General features: G+C 41.3%; 1 protein-coding gene across 3 annotated transcripts in view; it reads left to right on the top strand.

Annotated features, from left to right (window-relative positions):
- RSU1 (Ras suppressor protein 1) overlaps nt 1-26655 on the top strand; it is a 203149-nt gene that overhangs the window by 99137 nt on the left and 77357 nt on the right. For 2 of the 3 annotated variants that reach the window (XM_040451316.1, XM_040451315.1), the window contains one exon: nt 14146-14278. The exons of the other annotated variant lie outside the window; for it this stretch is intronic. In XM_040451316.1, the coding sequence (XP_040307250.1) occupies nt 14146-14278 (133 nt within the window). The remainder of the gene's footprint in view (nt 1-14145; nt 14279-26655) is intronic. 3 annotated transcript variants of the gene reach the window in all.

Consider the following 26655-nt stretch of genomic DNA (forward strand, 5'->3'; position numbering starts at 1 on the left):
CGGAGCCTACTTTATTTATTCTAGGTTTGCCTCTTACTCTTATAAATTTGCATTATTGAAGAGAGGGACCTGGCTCTTGCTGAAGCCATAGGACACCATTTGTTGTTATTTGTTGATGTCAAATTTACTACCAAGCAAAAATGTTTCCCTTGTGAACATCTCTTTAGGTCTCCGGATGGTGAAAATCAAATAAGATAATTCAAATAGCGTCAAAAATGTTTCGTATCAATTAGTTACTTCTTAAGGTGGTTATTTTGTGTTTTAAACAGGTGGTGTCTGGGGCGCCTGGGTGGCGCAGTCGGTTAAGCGTCCGACTTCAGCCAGGTCACGATCTCGCGGTCCGTGAGTTCGAGCCCCGCGTCGGGCTCTGGGCTGATGGCTCAGAGCCTGGAGCCTGTTTCCGATTCTGTGTCTCCCTCTCTCTCTGCCCCTCCCCCGTTCATGCTCTGTCTCTCTCTGTCCCAAAAATAATAAATAAAAAAAAAAAAAACGTTAAAAAAAAAAAAACAGGTGGTGTCATTGGAAAGACATTAATTCTGTTTCTCTTTTCTTCTGATAAGTGTTTATGATGATAATGGTTAGGGACTCTCAGGATAGTCTGACTCTTGACAGTAGCAAGATGGAGTTTGCCGATAGACCACGCTGGGTAAACCAGTAGCAATCACGACGCTTGTCGCGAAGTGCCACTGCCTGGAACCAAGCCAGGACTTGGCTAATTCAAACTCTATTCTTCGGTAAATAAATTGAGTCTCTGAAACACCTTCACACACTGAAAACTGTCTCGTAGTTGTTGATTGTTTTTCCCTTGCGTAGAGTATCATAGTACTTCCTTTTTTATTGTTTGTTAACTGTGACAGGATTTCGTATTTTTAACCCAAGACAGTTGGCTTTCCAAAAATACTGGAAACAAATTCATGATGTGATCATCCTCACCCAAATCCCAAATTGTGGTAGATCTCCATTTTCTCTCGGTTATTTATAGTTAATACTTCCTTCGTACATTAGGAATGGCAAATTGTCTAAGTAGAGCTTTGGGAAGTGGGGCAGACTTTTGTACCTTGAGTTGTATAGTCCTTTGGCTTTCCTGTTTCTTAAGGCTTATTATTAAATTTTTTTAACATAGCCATCAGCTTGTATCTTTGGCCTGTGCTTGACTCCGGATTAGCACCAGACAGTAAGGTCCTCTTGTTTATATTAGTTTGGGATGTTTATTTGCCTTATATCACTTATACTGAAAAAGAAGTATATAGGTATCTGTAAAAGTAGAAACTTACCATTTTTTGAACTTCCCCCCGCTCTCCACAACTATACGGCTTTTCTGCTTTTGGATGTAGTCTTTGCTTTTCTTTTATTTGTCAGATCCTACAGTAGGGTGAGTGTGTATGTGGGTACGTACATGCATGTGTGTATTTACACACATGGAAATACCACTTCAAGATAGTTGTGATTTTCTTTCCATTACATCTTGGTTCTAAGCTATTATTGTTACACTTGCAAAAGTAAGTTCATCAAAACTTATTAAAATGGGCTGTTAGTACATTACCTAAAAAACATTTGGGGTTTCTTTTAGCATGAGTAATTTTGAGTTCACTGGAAATTAAGTTACAGTTGTTGCAGTTTTTCATGTAGTTTTAGCATTTGTGTCACCCACGATTCTTAATTATCTTAGTACATATTTTATGTGACATAATATCCACACTCCTACCACCTACAGCCTCTGCAGAGAGCGTGGCACCTGGCACCAAAGTAATAAAAATATAAGCTCCAGAGTGAGGAGCAAAGCCGAAACAAGCCATTTTTACATATAACTTAAGTTTAGGTTCTGTGTAGTGGATTGATCCCTTACTTAACCTTTAATAAAGTTGGATTCAGGGGTATTTATATATAAATAAAAAATAAAATTAATTTCGTTTCATACTTCCTCATGAGCAAGTACCTGGTAATATATTACAATGACACTTAAACTTCAGTCCTGGTCCTGTTGGTGGGACAATTGCCATACTTTTTTAGTAACCGTTTTTGAGGTTAGCCATTAAACAAGTTGTTGCCTTTTGGAAAGGTCATTACAATTATTATTACTGTTGTTTTTAATGTTTATTTTAGAGAGAGAGAAAGTGCAGGGGAGGGGCAGAGAGAGGAGGACAGAGATGTGAGGTGGGCTCCACGCTGACAACAGTGAGCCTGATGCAGGGCTTGAACTCAAGAACAGGGAGATCCTGACCTGAACTGAAGTCGGATGCTCACCCAACTGAGCTAGCTACCACGCTCCCCACCATTAGTATTATTATTAAGATTATGGGACCGTATTCACACTAATTGAATCAGTTTATATTTCTCTGGCTTTTGATGTCCTATAAAGTTATCTAAGCAGTCATTTCCTCTTTTCACATGATTTGGAAAATAAAATCGCATAGAAATCTACATATGTTTAAGACTCCATCCCCACAAGACCCCTCCCTCCCAACTTCCCTGAATGGGCTTCTGAGTTAAACTGACATCTCGATCTTGATCAGCTTCTGTATAAGTAATGTTACAGTCAGTGTATTTGTACATGAGCCACCTCAAAGCATAGTTGCAGATTTTGAGTAAAAACGGCGAATAGGGAAGTGCATGCCTGTCTGTATTAATGCTACCTCTTAAAAGTAGTCACTCTGTCCTGTTAATGAAAGTGTATCAGCCTAATAATGCATTACTCTACCAGGGTGTTTTAATATAAAAAGAAAATAACCTAGAGGCACTAGGCTTTCAACCTTTAAGATAATGGTTCTGATAATGGAATACTAGACCTGTGAGGGAGGTAAAGGGTGTATTTCCGCAGATGCCTCCCTGATGCTCATTAAATCCGGTCAAGTTATTGACTGTTCCAGGGCTTCCTCAGTCAATACCTTTTTGCGGTAGGAGATGTGAGTCCTGTCCTGGAAAGACCAAGAGCCCCGATAAATTGGCCTTTGAATCCCAGCTCTGCCTTGTACTACTCATGTGACCTTGGATATGGATCTTAACCGCCCTGAATGTTGTTGCTTTTCTTAAATGAGATGATAATACTTTCCATGCAAGATCTTAGTAACTGCTTAGAATAACGTGTACGCAAAGTGCCTGAAGCTACGACCGGTATATGGTACACGCTCTGCAAATAAGAGCTATTGTAATTACAGTGATGAAAATGATGGTAATGGTGAGTATTCATTGATCTGTGGGGTTTTTTTTTGGACATCTTTAATAGTACTAGTAATATTGTCTAAAAGTTAGATTTCTTTCTCATTAGTCAAGATTTATTATTTTTTGGCTGCTTTATTTAAAATTTAAAAAACCTTTGATCAAATTTTTTTAACGTTATTGAGGCGTAATTGACAGATATAATTGTCTATACCTAAAATGCCTACACATTATACAGTTATTTCTAATTTCTAATTACGGTTATCAGTAGTGACTTTTTTCTGAGTGTGGTCTCCACGAGAAACATCATCTGCCCATAAGAACTTGTTAGAAATGGAAACTCTTGGGCCTCACCCAAGTCTTTTTAAAAATAAATAAATTTATTTATTTATTTATTTATTTATTTATTTATTTATGTATGTATTTATTTATTTTCTATATTGCTTTAACCTACTTTTTTTTAATTTTAATCCAGAATAGTTAACATACAGTGTTCTATTAGTTTCAGGTGTACAATATAGTGTTTTTAACAATTTTATGTTATTCATTGCTCATCATGATATGTGTACTCTTAATCCCCTTCACCTGTTTCACTCATTCCTTGGCCCCACCACCTTCCCTCTGGTAAGAACCATCAGTTTGTTTTTTAGAGTTAAGTTCCATCTTTTTGGTTGGCCTCTGTTTTTCTTTGTCTTTGTTTGTTTCTTTGCTTTCTGTTTATCTTTGTGTTGTTTCTTAAACTGCACGTAAGAGTGAAATCCTGTGATATTTGTCTTTCTCTGACTTATTTCACTTAGCATAATACTCTCTAGATCCTCCATGTTGTTGCAGATGGGAAGATTTCATTCTTTTTTATGGCTGAGTAATATTCTGTTGTGTGTGTGTGTACCACATCTTTTTTATCCATTCATCTGTTGATGGATACCTGGACTGCTTCCATATCTTGGCTATTGTAAATAATGCTACAGTAAACATAAGGGTGCATACATCTTTTCAAATTAGTGTTTTACTGTTTTTTGGGTAAATACCCAGTAGTGTGATTACTAGATCATAGGGTACTTCTATTTTTAACTTTGGGAGGAACGTCCATGCTATTTTCCATGGTGGCTGTGCCGGTTTGCATTCCCACCAACAGTGCACAAGGATTCCTTTTTCTCCACATTCTCACCAACCCTTGTTGTTTCTTGTGTCCCTCAAGTCTTATTAAATCACAAACTCTGTAAGTTCTAATAAGGCCTCCAGGAAATTTGGATGCACACCCAAGTTTGAGAACCACTGCTTTAGAAAATCTGAGAAACACAGAAAGGGGTAGCTTTCTTGATCCTGTCATTCAGAAATGACCACTGTTAGGGTTCTGAGTGTACTTCCCTCCCACATTTTCTCTATTCTTGTGTGTTGGTACTTATGTGTATTTTTTTAGCCTTTTTCCTTATGTGTATGTGTAAATACCTATTTAAAAAAAAAAAAAACCTACCATACTTTATGAGTTCAATAGCCTATTGTGTTCAGTTCAGTATTAAGTCATGATCATCACTGTATGTCATTAAATTTTATTTGAAAACATTTTTAATCATGTGGCTACATAATATGAGTGTTTATAATTTGTTAACCAAGCCCTTAGACATCTGAGTTGTTTACAGATGTTGAGGAGGAACATAAGCAACACTGAGTTGAAAATTTGTATTCATAAATCATTGGGGATATCTATGATCATTTCCTTAGCAGAAATTTATTACCAGGATGGAATTACTAGGTCAAACAGTATGAACATTTTTATAGCTCTGAATATATATTGCCAAATTACCTTTCCGTAAAGAGGTGCCATTTTGTACTCCGACCAGCCATATTGGGAACTGTCTAATTCTCGACCCTTGGCCAACCCTGGGAGCCCCAGTCTTTTTGAATATGTACTAATTTGAGAGGAGGATGTTTATGAACTGCAAGTGAACAGGATAGAACTCACTGTCTTCTAGTCTTTGCGTTTCCTTATACTTCTGTGTTCACAAGCATGAACGGTAGATGCTGTCTTGGATTTTGTTTCTTACATGCTAATGGTGTTAATTTATACAGTTTATTCTTCTTATACAGCCTGCTCCTTACTTCTTCAAGACTCCATATGTTTCATTGAAAGGGAGTTGCAGGTCTTCTAAAGGTGTGCTATGGAACAAAAATAACTAGGCAACGTGGATGTGATGGTGAGCCCCATATACCTGTAGGGATTAACTAGGGACTAGAGGGCCTTCAAGGAAGAAAACAACAAATTGTTCCTGTCTGCAGTATCACAAATCAATTAGGTAATGCTATTATAAATATTAAATCTTGCTAATGAGGGAATTGTTGAAGGAACCTGAGATAAAAGAACTGAATGCTACACTGGGTGAAAAAAAAGTTTTATCAAGAAGGTGACCTTTCTGTATACGGTTATCTTAAACAGCTATGGTGAAGGCCGGTTTGTGATATATTTATCAATCCTATTAAAAGTTATGATACTGAAGGGCACCTTCGTGGCTCACTCAGTCACTTAAGTGTCCAACTCTTGATTTTGGCTCGGGTCACAGTCTCATGGTTTGTTCAAGTTCAATCCCTGCATCGAGCTCTACACGGACTGTGCAGAGTCTCCTTGGGATTCTCTCCTTCTCTCTCTCTGCCCCTCCCCTGCTCACTTGCTCTCTTTCAAAATAAATAAACTTAAAAAAAATTATACTGAAACTTCTTCTTTGAGCATAAATTTATTTTAGTTTATGTTGCATTAATTAATGACTTCTGGAGTCTCCAGGGTAACAGAAGCTCCCTCGGTGTTGACATTCCTAGCTTCCCAGGCAGTCATAAGGATGTCCTGAACTCGGGAATTAGAATGGAGAAAGTGAGGGCTAGGGGGATGGTGGGTGCCCCCAGTGTACTCTGGGAACTGACTCCAGGAGGGTGCCTCAGACTGCTGCTGTTTAGACATCATTCAGACTTCCAGGAAATGAAATCAGTGTTGCTAAATTTTATTTTTCCTCTCCTTTCAATCACAAACCCTTGAGAAGATCATGAACAGGGTCCCTTCCTCGTAAGATTGTCACCGCATAGATAATAACTGACTTAGGGCACCTCCTGTTTCCGGGGGTTATAAATTCATTCAGCAAACCCACTTTAGGCACATTGTTTTCGAGTATACATTTCACTCCTTTGCAGATTTCACTTGAAATAATGATAACGGGGAGCATAGTGTACATAGTGCTTTCCAGTTTACAGAACCGTTCTGTACACTTGTTGGCTCTTGTCTGTAGTCCTATCAGTTGGTGCTGTTATCCCCACAGGACAGCTGAGGAAGGCAAACCTCAGAAAAAAAGAACAAAGATTGACCCCAGACGTGTCTGTCGCAAAGTCGATGCGTGCATTTGGGATCGGGAGCCAGGTCCTGTGGCCAGATCTCCTGGGCTTCTGTCTACGCTTGGTAGCAGTTACATAACAAAGGGAAATCTGGCAAGCACAAGTGAGATTACCTCCCACATTTGAAAGGACGATTGGGAAATCCTATATGAGCGGCAGGTTAAAACACGAATTATTTATTTAACATCCGTAGAAGGTGCCTTGTGGGAAGAAACAACCATGGTGGTGTGTATTGGGGCTGCTGCGGGTCCATTGTTGGGCGTCATGTTCATAAGTGACCGAGGGCCCCCTTTTTCCGTCTGACCCTGGAACACAGATCTCAAATGGCCAAGAAGAGTATCAGAGGGAAACCTATGTAAAATGCGATTTTCCTTCATTGGTGAAAAGGGTTTCTGAACCCTTGTACACAGGGATACGTATAAACCAGAGGCCACTTTGTTGGAGCCATTTGGCAGGATATTATTTATTTATTTATTTTTTTATTTAAATTGTACCCTTCCCCAACAAGATCGCAAGAGCAGCTGTCTATGTAAGTATGCATCCTAAAGCGGCAGTGCATTCATTGGGTGTATTCAGTGCATTCATTGGGTGTATTCAGTGTATTCAGTGAATGTTGCCAAAAAGGCTAGTAGACAATTGTCAGAATGACAGTGCGGCCGCGAACTCCCCACGGAATAACCTCGAGAGCTGTCGTGAGACATCCCAGCTTACTTTGATTGCATTGATGACGCCCAGAAGGAGAAGCAGCTTCAGATCTAGATTCTCAGTCCAGTTACGGCTTTATAGACCATCATCTACAAAATTTGGTGTTCACTGCAGTAGGATGATGCCATTTAATTTTTTTATTTTTTAATGTGTATTTACTTTTGAGAGAGACAGGGACAGAATGTGAGTGGGTTGGGGGCAGAGAGAGAGGGAGACACAGAGTCGGAAGCAGGCTCCAGGCTCTGAGCTGTCAGCACAGAGCCCAGCGCGGGCTCGAACGCACGAGCTGTGTGAGATCATGACTCGAGCTGAAGTCGGCCGCTCAACCGACTAAGCCACCCAGGCGCCCCATGGACGATGCCATTTTAAATAAGATGGGCTCCTTTGCGCTAATTAATGTGCTTCATGTATTTTGAAATTGGATTTGGCATTTCCTTTCAGGGTACTTTATGCTTTTCTTATAAAAATAATCCATACTTGTAAGCACAGGGAATTCTCAAAAGAGAAAATGAGTAGTTTATCCTTTGCTCTGCTGGTTCAAATCCCTGTCCTGCCTTGCCTTCCCCTCTTCAGGGAAACCCACATTCACGATTTGACGTACGCGCCTTCTTCTTTTACTTTTCACATAAACATTTATTCGTGCGCATATATGGGATTTTTTTGAGGTACTTTTTTCAAAAATAAGAGCAAATTTAGAATACTCATTATTATTTTTTTTTTTTAATTTTTTTTTCAACGTTTATTTATTTTTGGGACAGAGAGAGACAGAGCATGAACGGCGGAGGGGCAGAGAGAGAGGGAGACACAGAATCGGAAACAGGCTCCAGGCTCTGAGCCATCAGCCCAGAGCCCGACGCGGGGCTCGAACTCACGGACCGCGAGATCGTGACCTGGCTGAAGTCGGACGCTTAACCGACTGCGCCACCCAGGCGCCCCTCATTATTATTATTTTTAATTATACTGTAGACCTCTTTCTAGGCCAGGACATGCAAATAAATCCATTCCATACCTGTAGGGCTGGAACATACATTATTCTGCTTCTCACCTGTTGGTGAACGTTCTGTTTGTTTCCAGTGTGTTTTATTACCACAAACATGTACTGTTGCAACGTAAACATTATTTTATGAGCCATATGATCGTTTTCCATTCAGGAAAGTGTTTTGCTAAAGAAGGGGAAAAGTAGGAGCCTTCCATATTGAGCTCTTACCTATAATCATGTACTTTTGCGACGAGTGGTATGGTATGTGGTAATAAGAATTACAGAGATTTAGGCGTAGAGTATCTCTTTATGTATGGAGCAGCTGTAAATGTAGCTGGTATTTTGTGTTGGAGTCATTCGTGGTTAGCTTCAGTGTGTGGATTCACTGAGGAGCAGGGGTGATCTTTCAGCTGTCATAATGTCCCATCTAGACCCCTTCCAGAGCGAATCAATTATCTGCATTTGGGCGAACCTAGTACACTAACGATAGACTGCCCAGCCAGCCATGGTTTGCTACTTTTACCTTGTTAGACCATGGCCTTAGATTTCTGGGAGTGAGCACCTGGCTTTTAGAGTGCATTACTTTAAAAAAGCACTCCGTGGAATTTTGGAATTACGAAAGAAGGGAATGCCGCTTCGATGGTGTGAAAAATTGGCCCAGATCCTCTGGATTTCCTAATATATGATAAATAATATTTACTGGCCACATGTTTCAGAATTTCAAGTACACAGGAAGAATTCTGGAACAGGGTGATTATGAAAATAACCAATTTCCGTAAGTGAAAATGACCATGTTTATTAATGGGGCCGCAATTGCCTATTGCATTCAATCCCATCTGTAACCAGCAAGGAGAACGATTGTTTTGCATGATTTAGTGCTTACAAAATTACGGTGGCACGGCAAAGCTTACTGTACCAGCGGCTTTGGAAAGAAGCATATGTGGTCCTTTTGCAGGTAATAAAATGGCAAATCCAATTTGCGATTGCAGAATAAGCCTCTGAGTGATATATGATCTTCATAGCAGCCTCGGTCAGGGGGTCACCGCTAATCACGGAGCTGGCTGGCTTCCCCTGTGGCCCGGGCCTTCCCACCGAAGAGTGAGCAGAGTGAATCTATGTCTGGGAGCCAGCCAGCCTGTCTGTAGATGCACCACTTTCTAGCTTATTAGATCCTCTTTGTCACAGTGCTTAATCCTGCTGCCTGATCCTTGTTAGAACACCACCAGAGCGCCGCTCGGGCTTCTAATAAAGGAGCTGGGCGAGGGCGCCTAACTAGACGCACTGAAGCGTGCGGCAGTGAGGGGGATTGCATCCTGACTGACAGCGGGGGCGAGACGCTTCCTGCATGTTATTACTTAAAAGGGAACCTACCTCCGACAGCTGACAGATGAGCTTTGCTGAGGCAAGGGTAACTTGTTGCTAGGCCAATATGAGACGGGTGTCATCTCTTCACATAGTATAATGGCCCAGCTTTACTCTAATTATATTAACCCCCTTCTGAAATTGCTGCATTCTGGGCCGGCACACCGGCAGGTAGGGAGGCCGGAGACAAATAGCCGGCTGGGAAGATTCCAGCCGCACAGAGGCAGGTATTGTGCTCTCCGCCGATGACATTAAGTTGAAAAGCAAAATAAGCACGTCCTGTTACCCCGAGCCGGGTTAGAGCTCCGAAGAGGCAGTGCCCGGGTTTGGCTGGCACGATCTCAGTCTCTGTCACCTGCAGCAGTCGTCTGCTTTTAGGGTTTGCTGTGGATGTTAAACATGGTCTTCCTGCTTCTTTGTTTACAAGGAAGAGCAGCTTCGACCACCTGAGCTATTGTTTTGGATCACCCCCTCCCCCCAGGGAACTTGAATCACTCCCTGCCAAATCTGGCAGCCCGGTGAAGATCTGGGAATCTGACTCAGTAGCTGTGTTTGATACTAAAATTAAGCACATGGGGGTGGGGGAGAGGGTGCCCCAGGCCCCCTCCCCCTCTGGAATGCACAGATGAGTGTAAAGTGGTAGAAACGAGAATGCTCATGAATATCCCATGATCCTTTGTGTTGTACCCCGACTTTCGCACTCCTTTTCCCCAAAGGGTACGTGTCTAGCTGGCATCCAGCGTCTCCTGCTCCTGCGTGCTCCAGTTAGCAGACGTCATTAGCAGTCCCCTCCGTCTCTTCTGTCTCCGTTGACAGCGCTTAAATAGAGACATTGCTAGGGACTGACAGATCTCCAGGGGGTTAGAGGCTTCAGACAAAAGGGCCCAGAGAACACGGCTGACCTTTCTTAGCATTACTCCTCTAGCTCTGTCTTCCATGTGTGGCAGTCAGGGAGCATAGAACTTTAGTACGTGATTTTCAGAGGATTACCACTAAAAAGGCTGCCGGCTTCGTAAGAGGCTGCTAATAAGTTAACAAGAGGCCACGTGCATTCCCAAGTGGGTAGGTGGTAGGAAGCAGGCTCTTCCTTCGCACAGAGACATGTACTTGTATCTCAAGCTCAAAGATGATCCATTAAGACTTGCTTCGCTCATAGCATACCTGTACTCCCGCATTTTCGGGACAACCCTTGGACCTTGGTGGAAGCAAGCTTATGATGCAGTCCAGGAGAAAAGAGAGTCTTCTTTCTCTCACTGTCCCATGGACGTCATCCCTGAGCTGAGGATTGCCTGTGGGGTCTTTCCTGGAGACTGTCCCTAGTCTGTGGGGTCTTTCCTGGAGACTGTCCCTAGTCCACAGTTTTTTCACATGGACCCAGGGCCCTGAAAACACAGCGTGGTGAGAAGTGCTCTGTGCTCCAGGTATCGAGTTCCCTTCCCTCGTCCTCCCCCTCTTCTTCCGCAGACTAGTCTGAACCACATGTTAAGAGAAAGCAATCCCGTTGAATTAATTCCTGGTGATATACGAATGTTGGGGAGTCCCAGATGTTCACCAGATTAAATTATACCCATTAGAAATTCAGACTGTGTTTCTCAGTAGGATAGATGATTTGGGGAACAAGGAGGAAAGATCTTCAGGTCAGAGTAGCCACTTACAGGGAGATCCCCTTGTTTAGGAAATGGTTTGCTTCCTTATGCAATTCGTGCCTTTTGTGGCTTCCCTTCCTTTTTTTCTTAGCCACTTTGGAATACGTATATTTTTCCAAATGTCTGTTATTTATTTTTTCATAGTTGATTTCATGCTGATGTCAGTGGTCAGGCCTCAGAGGCAGGATAAACATAGCTTGTTTATGGGGTGAAGATTTTAAGAGAGGTGTTTACTTCCACTGCCTCCACCCCCAGCTTATTAGTGAATTTGCTATACCATGGTGACCGTTGCCTGCTGTGGGGCCTTCCCTCAGTGACCATGCTTCCTAAGAACAATGGGCAACATATTCACTGTACGTTTAAAACAGGCCACTTAAGAAATACGGGATTGTTGGGGTGCCTGGGTAGCTTAGTCGCTTAAGCATCCGATTTCTGCTCAGGTCATGACCTCACAGTTCGTGAGTTCAAGCCAGGTGTCTGGGCTCTGTGCTGACAGCTCAGAGCCTGGAACCTGCTTCGGATTCTGTGTGTCTCTCTCTCTGCCCCTCCCTTGCTCGCATGCGCGCGCGCGCTCTCTCTCTCTCTCTCTCTCTCTCTCATAAATAAACATTAAAAAAAATTTTTTTTAAATATGGAATTGGTTTTATTGTCTCTTTTAGAATTGTTTTTATTTTTATTTTTAGAGAGAGAGGGAGAGAGCAGGGGAGGGCGGAGAGGGAGGAAGAGAATCTTAAGCAGGTTCTGTGCTGTCAGCATGGAGCCTGATGTGAGACTCGATCCCACGAAGTGTGAGATCATGACCTGAGCTGAAATCAACAGTCAGCCACTTAACCGACTGAGCCACCCAGGCACTCTTAAAATTGTTTTTAAACGGAAGACTTTTTTTCAGATGTTATATTCATTTTTAGGAAAAGAAAAAATTGGGAAAAGTAATAGAATTATATGGAAGAGAGGACATAGAGTACAGCAAACAAGATCCTAAAAGAAAAAAATAATTACAGAGGAATTTAAACAAGATACAAATTTTTATTCTTAGAAAGCTAAAACCCCTCCCCAGGAGAAGATAAAAACAAACAGCTCAGGACTTACAGCTCACACCCAAGTAGGATATGCAGCTAAGAGAATTTGGACAACTCAGGGATTTTGACTTGCCTGAGGCAGTTTTCTGACTCCTGGTTTAGAGAATAAAGCCTATTAATTTACCCAATGATTTAATATCTGACTAATGATGTTTAACCATTAGGATGAGGAAATTGACAATATTGATAATCTTGGAGAGAAATTTATCTGCTTATTTTTGTAGTTGATACCAACAAATTCTAAAGTAGCTTTGGAAAAATGAATTACTCATTATATTTGGTAATATCTGTTTTCTTGAGAGGCATTTTATTAAATTGTAATCACTTTTATATTGGTCTTTTCTTTGTTTTTCTGAATAGTTACAAGTTCGTATAACAAGAAGAAGACAAATTGAAACCATCAATTGTTTTAGAAGAAATATTACATCATCTTCCCAGTACAAATGTTTGTGCATTTCTTAAGTTCAGATCAGCTAGGACATTATGTGCTTCATGGTATACTTGCATCCCAGAATGTGTTTTCCTTATCCTGAGTTATCAGTTATGACACAATTGGCAAGCAAAGTTTCAAAACTGGACAGGCAAGGCACGTTGGATGTATCTTGGGAAGAATAATCGGTGAGTCTCTTGTCCTGCAGGCTGGGAGTCTGAAAATGGACTTCCTCAGTAGGGCCTTTAGGGGAAGGCTTTTGGTGAGTCTGATGCCAAGCAACCTGAATATGCTGCTGCTCCAACACAGTGCTGTCCTTGTCTCTTGCGTAGGCAAGCGTGTGGTGGGAAGCTCTTTCACACGTAGCCTTTACCATTTTTGAATATACCAAACGGGGGGGGAAAGGTCAACTGACTATTAACAGATGATATTCAGATGGGTGGCACTTGCTGACTTTGTTATGCTACCTTCCTTAACTCATCCGTGGTTGATCTAGAATATGTAACCTGAAAGCTTCACCAGACAGTGTAGAAAGAATACAAGATTTGGGGTCAGGAGCCTTGGGTTCAAATCCCGACTTTGACATTTTCTGATCTTGGACATATTACTTAATTTTGCCATGTTTCCATTTCTCCATCTATAAGCGATGTCAATTATTGACCTTAGGGATTGGTAGGTAATCAAATGAAGAAATGGTTTTTAAAGCTAATTTATCAGCTGGTAAGGAGTATACAGATGTGAGTTTCCAGCATTTCTGTGTTAATGAGATTCATTTAGTGCCGATTCTGTGATGTGCTTATGGTCCCTGAGTAATACAACATAATTTTACTTGGGCAACGTTCTTATCTTCCTTCACTCATGGTCTACTTTGATGAATGGTGATGTTGATTGGATTGGGTTTAGATGAGATTGGACAAGCAATAATATACATTGTCAAATAGAATTTCAGGAGGTTCTAAAAGGATTGTGTCTTTCAGTCTTGGATGGGTCATTTCCTTCTCTGTAACAAATACCTAGAAAAATAAAGTATATGCTGCATTTGCAAGAACACCTTCCAGGTTTCCTTCCTTCTTACCTTTTTATCTCCCTCCCTCCCTTCTTTCCTTCCTTCTTTTCTTCCTTCTTTCCTTCCTTCTTTCCTTCCTTCCTTCCTTCCTTCCTTCCTTCCTTCCTTCCTTCCTTCCTTCCTTCCTTCCTTCCTTCCTTCTGTTGTTAATATCTTGCGCCAGGGTACTATCACTAACATTTCTTGCATACCAGTAAGGACTTGAAGTAACATTTTTAAAAAAATCAACTCAAATGATCCAAGAGGTATTTTGGGTTGTGCCGTGGTTACTGGGCAGGACTCCTTAGACCTGATTTGTGTTAGATGAAATGAACGTCACCTCTCCTCTTTTCCTTCCATCATTTCAGGAAACTTGGATTTAACTGGTCAGAAGCAAGTGTTCAAAGCAGAGAACAATCCCTGGGTTACCCCCATTGCTGACCAGTTCCAGCTTGGTGTGTCCCACGTGTTTGAATATATCCGTTCTGAGACATACAAATAGTAAGTAGACTGTGATTCTCTAAATTAGTAGACTGTCGTTTTACAGTATTTGTAATTATGCCATTTGTAAAAACTATCATATGACCTTGTCATATTGGTGGTGGTTAGCTTATAGTATTTTTAAATGTTTTATTAATAACCACAGGTAGTAATTGCCCCTGTTATTTATAGATTATTCTTAATTGACGTTTTCAAGGGGAATTCACACCAAAGTTGTGGAGAAAAATTTTAAGGCATTAAATTGATTGCATATTCATGGCACTAGCGAAATTCACCAGACACATTAAGATCAGCACGTACTTTTTTCTCCTTTGAATGCAAAGAATAAGAAATGTTATGAACAAAATTGTTAAGCAGTTTATTTATAGCATTAGGAGGAGATACTAGGAAAGCATCATTCTATTCTTTAGAAGCTCTTACTCTAGCAAGATGATAATCTCTCTAAGAGAAAAAGAAAAGGCAGAAAAAGAGGAGGAGGAATCAGCCAGCTTTAGTCACAGCATCAAAATCCCTTAAGTCCTTGCCCTGGGACAAGGGTGACCTTGGGGAGCCAGCCCTAGGACCTAACTGTCCACACCTGTTTCTTCCTCATTGTGTCAAACGGCAGCTACAATTCTTCCATCCCCACTTGCCCTGTCGGTTGCTGCATCTTCTGAAGTTATTTCCCCCTCATCCCACCCCCATCCCTCAGTTGAAATGATCATTTATCTCAGTGCTTCCCTATCCTTAATGGTGAAATCTAGTCCCTTCTAGTGTTAAACAAATACAGAAGAGACCCGAAAAAAAAAAAAATCCATACTCTGATTTAATCAGATTTTGTGTCCAGCACCATCCTTTGAGAATTTCACATCCCAGCTACTAGAGAAGAGCGCGAGAATCATTAAAGGTCACATTCAGTTAGGAGTTTGCTTTTTGGGGCTTAAAAAAATCCCCCCCCACTCAACACAGGCCTCACTGAGTCCGTGCTGGGGCAGCAGGTCAGGATTAGCCCACAGGGCAGAATCCCTGCCGGTCGATTGTCAGCTGTGTGCTTCTGGACCCTCCTCCCGTGTACCGTGTTCCTGGTCTCACATCTAGGACTTGGTGTAGTCCTGTGTGCCTCGGGCAGAGCCACAGAGAAGATGAGCCGGGAAGAACGGTGGTGTTAAAATTAAATACGCTTAAATTGCTGAAATGATAGCATATCCTCATATGTGAAAGCCGCTTAAAGCACAATTTAGGTTTCTTTTAAGATGATACCATGACATTTACAATATGCCTTTCAAGACTTACCTCAAGAGTAAACTGAGAGAAGTAGAAGATGTGTTTTATTGTTTCATGAGCCTCATAGTTACTTGCAATGATATATATATAGTGTCTTTAAATATGAATATAGCTCAGCCTTGGAAATTAGTTCATTATGAAAATGTGTGAAAATATAATTGCAAATGAGCAGCGTATTGTTCATTTTTTTCCTCTTAAATTGTTAATCATTGCTATCATCAGTTTTAGATAGAGGTCTGATATTTTCTCAGTAAATGGGAGTCTCCATAGATCTTCGTTTGTAGGTTATCTTTTCAGAAAATCATTGTATATACCTTAACATACAGAAAAATACACAAACAAGCTTTTATGAACTCAGAACTGGGGAAAATATTCTGTTTTTCATTCTAGATAACCCTGTTTTATTTTATCATCCATTAATTTATAATCTATAGAGTATTAGAGCACATTGCCTATAAAAGCACTTCTAATTTTAATTTCATTTTAAAAGATTACATTTTGAATTGATGGATATTGTGTTAACTCCAAGTCCTTGACTAATCACCATCATACACATTCAAAATTCAATAACTGTTGTATGTTACGAACTATTTCTGGTTATTTGAACGTGGTTAGGATGTTGGATGAATGAGGCCCATGGCTTCGATTGAGTTCGTTAGTGGGCTCTTTGAAAGGGACTGTATATGACACAGCATTTTCATCAGTAGCATATTTGTTGCCTCTGGCCCCGTCTCTCTTACTAGCATCCTGGTTCTGAGGATCAGAGTAATGTAAACAATTTGCCCACTGGCTTATGTTCTGATTTCCTCCTGGAGAACGACGTTATCCTTTATACAGTGACATGAGCATCCATAAGCTTAAGTAAGCGTAGGGGAGTCATCACCCCCTTTCTTGGGGGACCAGTTAGTACAACGTTCACTGCTTTTAGAGGAGCCTGTGGGAGCCTCAACTGGGAGGATACACTTGATGTGACCTCCTTAAGGGCAGGGACCCTCGGTGAATTCCCTCAGAGTTCTCCCCTTCTCCTTAGGAAGGAGAGAAGTGTTCGTGGCTTGGTATTTCAGCTTTCTGTCCTTCACCCATTCTCCCACATCTTCTGTGTTCACTCCTTTACTGAACGTACTAGCTGAACACGTGGCCTATTAACTAAGTTAGATGCTAAGTCAGACTCTTAGTCTTTTTTAAAATAGTACTTACACAAAAATGCCACCATTATGTTTCGCTGAGTGTTAAAATGTAAGGTCTTCTTGGGGCGCCTGAGTGGCTCAGTCGGTTAAGCTTCCTACTCTTGGTTTGGGCTCAGGTCATGATCTCATGGTTCGTGGGTTTGAGCCCCGTGAAGGGCTCTGTGCTGACAGTGACGATCCTGCTTGGGATTCTCTCTTTCTGCCCTTCCCTGACTCGTGCTTTCTCTCTTTCTCTCAAAATAAGTAAACTTAAAAAATAAAATAAAAGGGAAGAACCTCTTTTATATGAATAGCTGTACATTACTGTGTCCTCATGTAACTAGAACCCAACTTAATTCTTTAATTTTTTTCAGCAGCCACTTCCTAATTAGAGGACCTTTTGCATCCTTATCAACTACCTGAAAAAATGTTATTCTAATTAAGCAGGTGCTTGGCTACTTTTTTTTTTTTAAAGCTGGGCATGTGATGACTTTGAAGGAGCTGGTTTATTCATTACACATATTTTTTTCAAAAAAGCCAATTTCACATTCAGCACCTTCACCTTAGATATTCCGTTCTAAAAGCTGCAGTTTCTACTCTCGCTTGTCCTTTTTTGTGTAAGCCACATAGACCCCTTCCAGCAAAAAGTGCCTTTTTTGTGTATCGATCTTGAGACGACTCCCATGAAAGCACATTTTCATTTTGCTTTGGCACTTACTTGCCAACGCCTCTGCTTCCTTATTTTCCTTTTTTCTAACCAATCGACCCATTCCTAAGTGAGATCAGTAAACACCTCACTGGCATGTCTCGTTTTCATTCATGTCTGCGGTCGACTTTCACAGCGACCTTCACGTTCCAGGCACATCCTCAGAGGCCTTCTGAGTGTAGAGCAGCGACAGGTGGAGAAGACGGATTATCTGATTTCCAGGCTCTAATGGACTCCAAGAGGAGCCGCGGACAGTGGAAACAAAACAGTGCAATCAGTGTTGAGGAAGAATTAAAATGTTCCGAGAGGATTTGACACGAGGAAGATAGGAACTTGCGCAGTGGAGCAGGGGCCGGGGAGACGCGGGTAGGTGTGGCCGGGAGCATGTTATGGTAGCGTGCTGTAGAACACGCTTGGGGCATTCATCATGCCTTCCAACTCATTTCTCAGGTGGGACTGTTCTTTGTTATTTGTCATACTTTCAGCCAGGGGAACATATTGGCTGGTGTCATTGCATAAAAAAAGCCTCTCATCCAGTTTTTGAGGAGCAAACCCTACAAGTACATTAGCATTTTTCAGGCTGTCCTTAGGCCATAGGGTCACCTCCTAACGCTGTATCCGGTGGTGGTTTTCTCCTTGTTTGACCTCTTTTATTTCTGTGAAGCAGAATTATGATAGAATAGTCACCACTTGTTTAGTTTCCAGAAGGTAGATTTTTTTTTTTTTTTTTACCTCCAGGAGGAGAAGTCAGATTAGAGTCAGGATCCTTGACAAGATTCTTTGTGAAAGGGAGTAACTCACACTTTTCACATTTCCATCAAGGAAGGTGGATGGGAACCGCAAGCCATTTTAAAAGCTGACAAGTTAACTCTTAACAAAAGAAGAGGTTTGACAAATGTTAGGCTGAAAATGTGTTGGTTGAAAGAGGCATTTGGAAAACAGGCACCCTCATGAAGGCTGCAATTTGCGAAGCATGGCGGTCCTTAAGCCTCATTTCCAGAGCGGCATAACTCAAAGGATGCTTCCCTGGCATTTTCCTGTCTCGTGACTTGCTTTTGTCTCTAGGGGAAGGTGCCACACTCACTTACTTTATTTTCTTTTTTTAATCTTCAGTGGAGACTGGCCATACTATTATTCATGCCGGTTCTCGGAAACATTTTAACAAAGCAGTATTTGGTGAATGGTGGGCAGTGATGAGAAAAATGCCAGCAATTTCTTTTCACTACAAATCTAGCAAAATAAGTCATCCTGTTCGGCTTATAAGGAGGAATACTTTGATCTTCTGGGTATCCTCTCCAAACTTATTTTACTCGTACAGTTAAAACTAAGTAATGTTTTCTGTTTTTCTTCACTGTGTGCCAACCTATCACAGGCTCTAGTGGACGTAAATGGGCTTTATTAAACAACTATCATATCCTCTAATGCCTGCTGAGTCTGTGACGTAAAAGATCCTTAGATAACAGATATATCTGGTCTACCAAAAGGCTAAAGCATTTCAAACCTAATAGGTGACCCCCCCCCCAACCACCACCCGTTCATTTTAAGACAGGCCTTTCAGGAAGGAAATCCCATTTAACAAAACTTTCCAAACCTTATTATTTCCTGGTGAAGTATAAAAATGGATGTACAGAACTAGCAGATGGTTTTATAAATATCATGGAAAGATGAAGGAGACTGTTAAACTTCCAGGACCTTTTTAGCAGTTAGTGAATTTTACATAGTGACTTAGGAATACAGAAAAAAACGTAGACTTCTCTTTCATTACTGTTTCTGAAAACAGCTCAAATTAAGTCAGAGAAAAACAATATTTCCTTAGAGTAGACGTGAAAATGAAGAACCAGTTTTGGTTCTCCCCCCCCCCCCCCCCCAAAGCTTTGGACATAAAAGATGGTTTTTATTTTTAAAGGTTGATTGTGTATTGGGTGCCTGGTAATTTATATTTCCTCTATAGATGTTATATATGTATATCTTTTTCTTGTTAATAAACATATTATCACATTTGCACCATAACATAAAATATGATTCAAATTCTTGACATCTCCAGATCTGTTTGCATGCAAATATGTTGCATTTATCTAACATCGCTAAGAAATAGCAAAGAGAAACGGGAAACTGTCCATAAAGCATATTTTGGGTAGCATGAGGTCATATCCCTTATCTGATGTTACCTTCAGTGGTAAAATTACACAGCGCTCCTTTTTCTCCAGATAGTATGTTACCAGCACAAGTTATTCCACTGAACAGACGTAATTTGGGATGTAGTATCAGCTGGCGTCCTTTGACATACTCATTCACCTGTTGCTGTCTGTGGCCATGAGCGTTTCATTGCTCTCGTAAATTAATACCTCCCTCTTAAGGTAACAGGAAGAAAACAGATCATGTGAGAAAAGAGTACATAACAATTTTCTCTCTCTTACAAGTTTTTTGATTAGATTAATGTAATTTACATTTAAAAGGATTTTTGCTCTTCTGCTTTTAACTTATTTAGCGCTATTATTCAGGTAAACTTGAGAGGTAATTAGTAATTTTCCGTTTTCTTTGTACATGGGCACATTTCTTTCAATACATGAAGTTTTTACATGCCTTGTGAAGCTTTATTTTTCTAGTTTTATTTTATTTTATAGTTCGTGCACAATGGTTCGGTTTTTTTAAATGGAAGGTGTTTCCCATTCGATATTGCCGGTGCACCTGAAGTTTGGGAGAGTTAAAGGAGGGAACCTCTACCCCCTAAACATAGTAAGGTCAAAGTTGAACCTTGCCAGGGTTTACAAACTAGCTTCAGCATGCTACCTGTTATTCCTGAACGCATCTGGGAAACCCTGTCTTATACATATTTGACGATGTTTTTTACTCTGACTTGAATATATGCACACACTTGGAAAAGCTTCCCTCCCAAACCCATGTTCACTGTGGTCCTCCAATGTGGTCACGCCGTAGCCACATTGTGCTGGCCTGCCAGCCCTGTGGGGACAGGTTCGGGCATGTTTGGCCGATGGGCAGGAGCTGTGTCAGTCTTTCTGCATTTTATGTAGCCACTAGAGTCCTTACCACTAAAAGGTTGAATACATTTAGGGGCGCCTGGGCGGCTCAGTCGGTTAAGCATCCGACTTCGGCTCAGGTCACGATCTCATAGCTTGTGAGTTTGAGCCCCGCGTCGGGCTCTGTGCTGACAGCTCAGAGCCTGGAGCTTGTTGTGGATTCTGTGTCTCCCTCTTTCTCTGCCTCCCCTGCTCATGCTCTGTCTCTCTCTGTCTCAAAACTAAATACAAACATTAAAAAAAAAAAGTTGAATACATTTAGAATAAATGGGAAAAAAACACAACTTCCACGTCAAAGGGAGAAGAGTGATGTTTATTCTGAACCTCACACCTTTATGTAATACTGTAAAGAACAGAACCTTCATGTCCTCCCTCCCCCACCCCATCTCCTCGCTTGTATGTTGACTGTCCAGCTTGCATTAAGCCTGTCTTGTACAGCTGTACTGTTATGTACAGCGTGATTCGTTACAGTTTCAATTTAAGGTAAATAGAATACAGATAATTTGTTCCACTTGACAGGAGAAAATCAACATAGCCTAGACCCAGCTTGCCCTCTGAAAGGGAAATGTGTCAGGTTACTTCCTCTTCAAGAGCTATTTTGAGTTCCATTTTTAGATGGTATTCACTTGATAGAATCACATTGATCTATTGAGTATTGACCTCCTCAGTGAAATGAAATTGATCAGCCTTGCATATTGACAACTTTTTTTTTTTAACTTCCATTCGTCTTAAGTTCAATGCTTGATGCTTTCTGTCCAGCTAAGATGAGTTATTGCCTGTATTTGCAGTTTTTATTTGAGAGATAAATTAATAAGTGGTGCTTTTATAATAAAGAAAAACCTTTTGGTTTCTATTCTCTACACAGCAATACCTTGTTTTATTACATGCGGGCTTTTCATTGAGGCCTGGTCTCCTATTCTGGTTGCGAATTACTAGAGGGTTTTGAGGAGGAGTTTTTGGTAAATTTTTGGGAGTTCAGTACTGTCAGCTATTCTGGTTTAGAATGTTTACAATATGAAAGGAGTTTCGATCAGCTTTATCCTATAAAAAACTCAACTGTGAGTTACGTTTATAGGCATTTGTTGATGTTCCAATTTATTTGTCAGCCATTAAGGCAACAACTTTTCATATTTTATCCTCTCTGTTTGTATATTATTTCACGTATATTTTTAAACTCATGGTATCAGGGTGCCTGGATGGCTCAGTTGGTTAAGCGTCCAACTTCAGCTCATGATTACACAGTTTGTGAGTTTGAGCCCTGCAGCTAACAGTGCAGAGTCTGCTTGCGATTCTCCCTCTCCCCCTCTCCCATTACCTCTCCCCCAATTGTTCCTGTGTGCTCTCCCCCACCCCCTCTCTAAATAAATAAACTTAAAAAAAAAAAAAAGACTCATGGTACAAAAAGTTTGTGGTCAAGAAATACTATTTCCGGGGCGCCTGGGTGGCTTGGTCGGTTAAGCGTCCGAGTTCGACTCAGGTCATGATCTCACGGTCCATGAGTTCGAGCCCTGCATTGGGCTCTGTGCTGACAGCTCAGAGCCTGGAGCCTGTTTCAGATTCTGTGTCTCCCCCTCTCTCTGCCCCTCCCCTGTTCATGCTCTGTCTCAAAAATAAATAAACGTTAAAAAAAAATTTTTTTTTTAAAAAGAAATACTATTTCCACTGTAATAGTTTGTCATAGACTCTGGGTCTGAAGTTCTCTCTTGTCCAGCAAGAGAGCGGACACAGGATTAAAATGCAAGAGAGGCTAATGTTCAGGAGGAGACAAGAGCCCAGAGTGAGGGTCCGTGCTCCATTTTTATTAGGATCAGAAGGCTTACAAGCGTGATAGATGTGCAGAAAGAGACAGTGAAACCTTGAACTTTAACTCACGCGTGTGGGGGAATAAGGATTCGAAGATACTGCTGTGTTAGGGGTTGGGTCAATACGAAACAAAATCCTGGAGCCTGGCAGATGGTTGTTTGGGTGGGCAAGAGGCTCCACTTTGGGTCTTTTTATGTTAGCTAGCCTAGGGGATAAGACAGAGCATGCTACCTCAGGGTCAACAAGGCACCTTTCTTTTGCTAATTAGCTCTGCTCTGGGCAATTTCACCCTGCTTTGGTCTAGAGCCCAGTTTAGGTGTTTACCTATTTTGGTCCTTCTCTCCTGTGAAAGCAGCTATTGTACTAAGTTGGGGGGCGTTGTCACCCAAAATACGTAATCTTGATTACCTAATCTTGGATGCTTACATTCTGTGGCTTCCTAATTCTTTATGCCTTGTTAACCCATGGGTGCAAGCTCCGGGAGTTCCTCAGGCATATTCCCCACAACAGTTAATTTTTAGGTAGTCTCACTTGTAGCATACAAGGTGTTTCATCACCTTCAAAATGTATATCTTATTTTCCATCCAAGTAGATAGTGTGTTTTTAGAAAATAAATAAATTATCATTGAGGATGTGGTTGTTTTAGATGTCACGTTTACCAGATAAGCACATAGCGTTTTTCTTTTTCTTCCTGCTGATACCTAGTTTTGTCTAATTGTGGCTGTTGAAGCCATTCAGCAGAACTTTATTATCTTACTGTCCTGGAGGCTGGAAGTCTAAGATCAAGGGTTGGAGGGGTTGGTTTTTTCTGAGGGATGGATCTGTTCCAGGCCTTTCTCCTTGGCCTGGAGATGGCCATTTTCTCCCCATGTGTTTTCACATGATCTTCCTTGCGTGTTTATCTGTTTCTGCGTCCAAATTTCCCATTCTTATAAGGTCGCAAATAACACATTCTGAGGTGCTGGGGGCTAGGACTTCAGCAGATGAGTTTGGGAGCGGATAGGGGTACAGTTAACCCATGGCACTCTTGTTACTCAGACGCCCACAAATCGCGTTCAGTTCTCTATTTGTCCACCACCTTCTCTATTCTTTTCCTCCGCCACCCCCATAGCTTCACCGTAGGCATGTTCTGTTTATTAGTACGTTTCACTGACTGTGTGAGGCTTGATCTACCCCCCACCCACCCCATGCCTCTCCTAATGTGCTTGGCTTTTGGGGTTCTGTTCCCCCAAAGCATGCAGATTGACTCCTGTTTCATTTCAGGGACACATGTGATAGGCTCTTGTTCCTGGCAGAGGAGTCCGTGTTTTTTACTTCTCATCTTCCTGTAACAGCAGACCACATTGAAACAGAAACTGGTCAGGATTTGAACGTTCCTTGGGAATGAAAGGCATCTAACACAGCCCTTTCCTTTGTCCCATTTGGCTAGAGAATTCAACAAGGAAGGCTTACGTAGAGCACCAACCCCTGGACCCCATGCTGTTTCTTTCACAGAATCTTCTAGAGGGGAGATGTTGTGCAGGGGGCCTTTGTCCTCCTGTCTGCTTCATGCCGTGGGACCCATGCTAGTAAGTAAGGAATCTTCTCCCTGGGACTTTGTGGTCTTGAGTGGTAGCTCCTAGCATTGTACTCAGTAAGGGATCAGGGATTTCCTGACTCGTCTCAGAGTTGCGGTAACCACATTTGGAGCCCTTGTAACTTTGCTTCATTTTCTTTACCTTATCTCCAGAGATCTCCAGAGTCTTTACAGGCAAGAATGAGACTACTCATAACAAAGTAGGGAGTTCTGTTCTTACCTAATTAAGACAGGTTTGCTTTCCCAGCAGAGGGAGAAAGACATCGGAGATAGCGTGCATATTTTCTTATGATGCACCATGACGTAAAGACAAAGGCATACTCTGACCTGAGGAAAAAGAAGTCTGTTCTTAGTGTATGTCCTGGTCCTTAGAGGTGGCTTCTTGTCCCACCTTCTGGTCGGCGGCAGACGGCCTCTTCACACCCATTTTCAACTTCCCCATCTCAAAGTGAGTGATGCAAACTAGATCATCTCAAAGTTGCCCCAGCAATGATTTTTTTTTAATGTTTATTTATTTGTGAGAGTGAGAGAGAGAGACAGAGTATGAGCGTGGGAGGGGTAGAGAGAGAGGGAGACACAGAATCCGAAGCAGGCTCCAGGCTCTGAGCTGTCAGCCCAGAGCCTGACGCGGGGCTTGAACTCACGAGCTGTGAGATCATGACTTGAGCCGAAGTCAGTCGCCCAAGCTACTGAGCCACCCAGGCGCCCCCCAGCAATGATTTTTAATTCCATTTTTCCCCCTCTGGGAAACATGTTTTATTGTCTATATTCATTATTTTTAAAAAATTTAGTTTAATTCCTTAATTTGCCCCCCAATATGGCTTTACTTCATTGATTTTTTTTTAAGGCAACAGAGGATGATGATGACCCTGAATATAAATTGTTACAGGAAAATGGATACAAGATAAAATTACCAGATCAACCTTTTTATTTTATATTTTATGGAATACCTAATATATGTTTGGCAGTAACTTATTCCTACACATGAATTCCTGACACTTTCGATTCTTCAGACTTATTAATCAGTGTAGTCAGCACCAGAGCAATTTTATGAGACTTACCAGTCATCAAAAATTTATTATCAGATAAATCAAAGAAACAACGAGCATCTTAATAGGGTAGAGAAAGTGGCATGTAAAGGATCGTTTAAGACTGTGCTTTTTGTCGGTTGTGTGTTATATTTACAACCAGTATCAGAGAACTTACCTACAATTTCATGCGAAGAATCAGCAGGGTGATCGTTACCTTCTTAGGTGAAACCTCTTTTCTTTGTTTTTGTCCAGTAGAATATTCCGTTGGGTCTGACTGTAGGGCTGGGGATGCTAAACAGACAGAAAGTAGGAAACATCATGTTCCAATGATACGCTTACAGCATTTATTTTAAAATAGGATCTACATTTTTCTTTGGGATTTTGTTACCATTGTCATCCAAAGTTCAGAACTATCAAGCTCTGTCCTTTCCAATCGGAGCGAGATTACTAAGCTTGAACTCTTTGATGTGGCCTGGGGAGGCAGCAGTAGGCAGACTGCCGCTCTTGTGGACGGGCTCCGCGTGTACCTTCTGAGAAATGAGGCACAGGTTTATGTCTGCTGTATTCTTGGCACTGTTTTTGACACCATTCTGACAGTGTGGAAAAAAAAGATTGGATCCTCATCATGTGAGATGAGCTGTTGGGAGGGGAGCTTTTCCATCACCTGAGCCCCATCCTGAGGGTACCAGACTCCCAATTGTCTACAAGACAGAAGGGTCATGGCAGTGGCCCAAGGAAGAGCTGAGCTGCAATGAGGAGCTTAATACGGAACCACTGGGAGTGGACCCAAAAGATGAGGCTGGGTTGCTTCCCATCAGAGATACAACCTGCTTCCCACCTCGCACCTCCTTAAGTGCTGTTTTCTCTGCCTGGAATGTTCCTTCTTCCCGTACTTCCCTATTGAATGCCCAAGTGTTTTTCAAGTATCAAATATTGCTTCCTTAGAGACCTTTTTGTGAATATTTCCCCATTGCCCATCTATTCCAAATCCCTTTTATCATCCTTCTTCAGTGCCTTTTCTTTTTCCTTAGTAGCAATTTTAACGATAATAACGATCAGTTATTGAGTATTTACCATGTGACAGGCATTGTGCTAAACTCATTATAAATGCTGTTGATCATTTCTGTGAATACTACCTTTATTTGTTGGCGAAGGGAACTGAGTACATGTTTTCTTTCCCTTAAGAGGCTGTAATCTTTCTGAGAGCATTACTCAAGATTCCCTCATGCCTGGGCTTTGCTTGTGGCATAGCCTCTGTGTCTTCTATAAATGACCTGCCTCGTGCAGAGGAGCCTCAGATAGGCTGCCCTGATTCCCGAAAGAAAGAAGAAAAACAAAAAACAAAACACCTTTCTGGCATCTAAAATGCACCAAGTTACAGTTTTTTGTTTTTGTTTTTGCTGTGCACAGTAAACAATAGTCAAAACATTAAAATCCATTCTCACTATACAGTATAGTATTGAGTGAAAATTCTGTCTTCACAGTAGTCTTTCATTGTTTCTATTGATCTCTTTTTCCCGCCATACTCCCATATTAGAAATGAAATTGTGTTTTAACTTCACAAACAAATGAATTGTATTTGGAAAGCGAGACCTTCCTCTATGTGAATCTGCAGACTCTGTGTTCATTTCTTGTGCCTTCTCTTTGTCCATCAAGAAGAGTGTTTCATGCTGTCTGGGGTTTGTGCTTGTGTTGTAAATATTTGGAATATTTTTGAGAGAGACGTAGTGTACCGGCTGGTACAGGTGGTTATCTCCAGGCAGGGAAACTTTATGGGTAGAGGCAGGCAGGGCA

The sequence above is a fragment of the Herpailurus yagouaroundi genome, unplaced genomic scaffold (genome assembly GCF_014898765.1).
Source record: "Herpailurus yagouaroundi ecotype Mexico unplaced genomic scaffold, PumYag 203, whole genome shotgun sequence".
Classification (NCBI taxonomy): domain Eukaryota; kingdom Metazoa; phylum Chordata; class Mammalia; order Carnivora; family Felidae; genus Herpailurus; species Herpailurus yagouaroundi.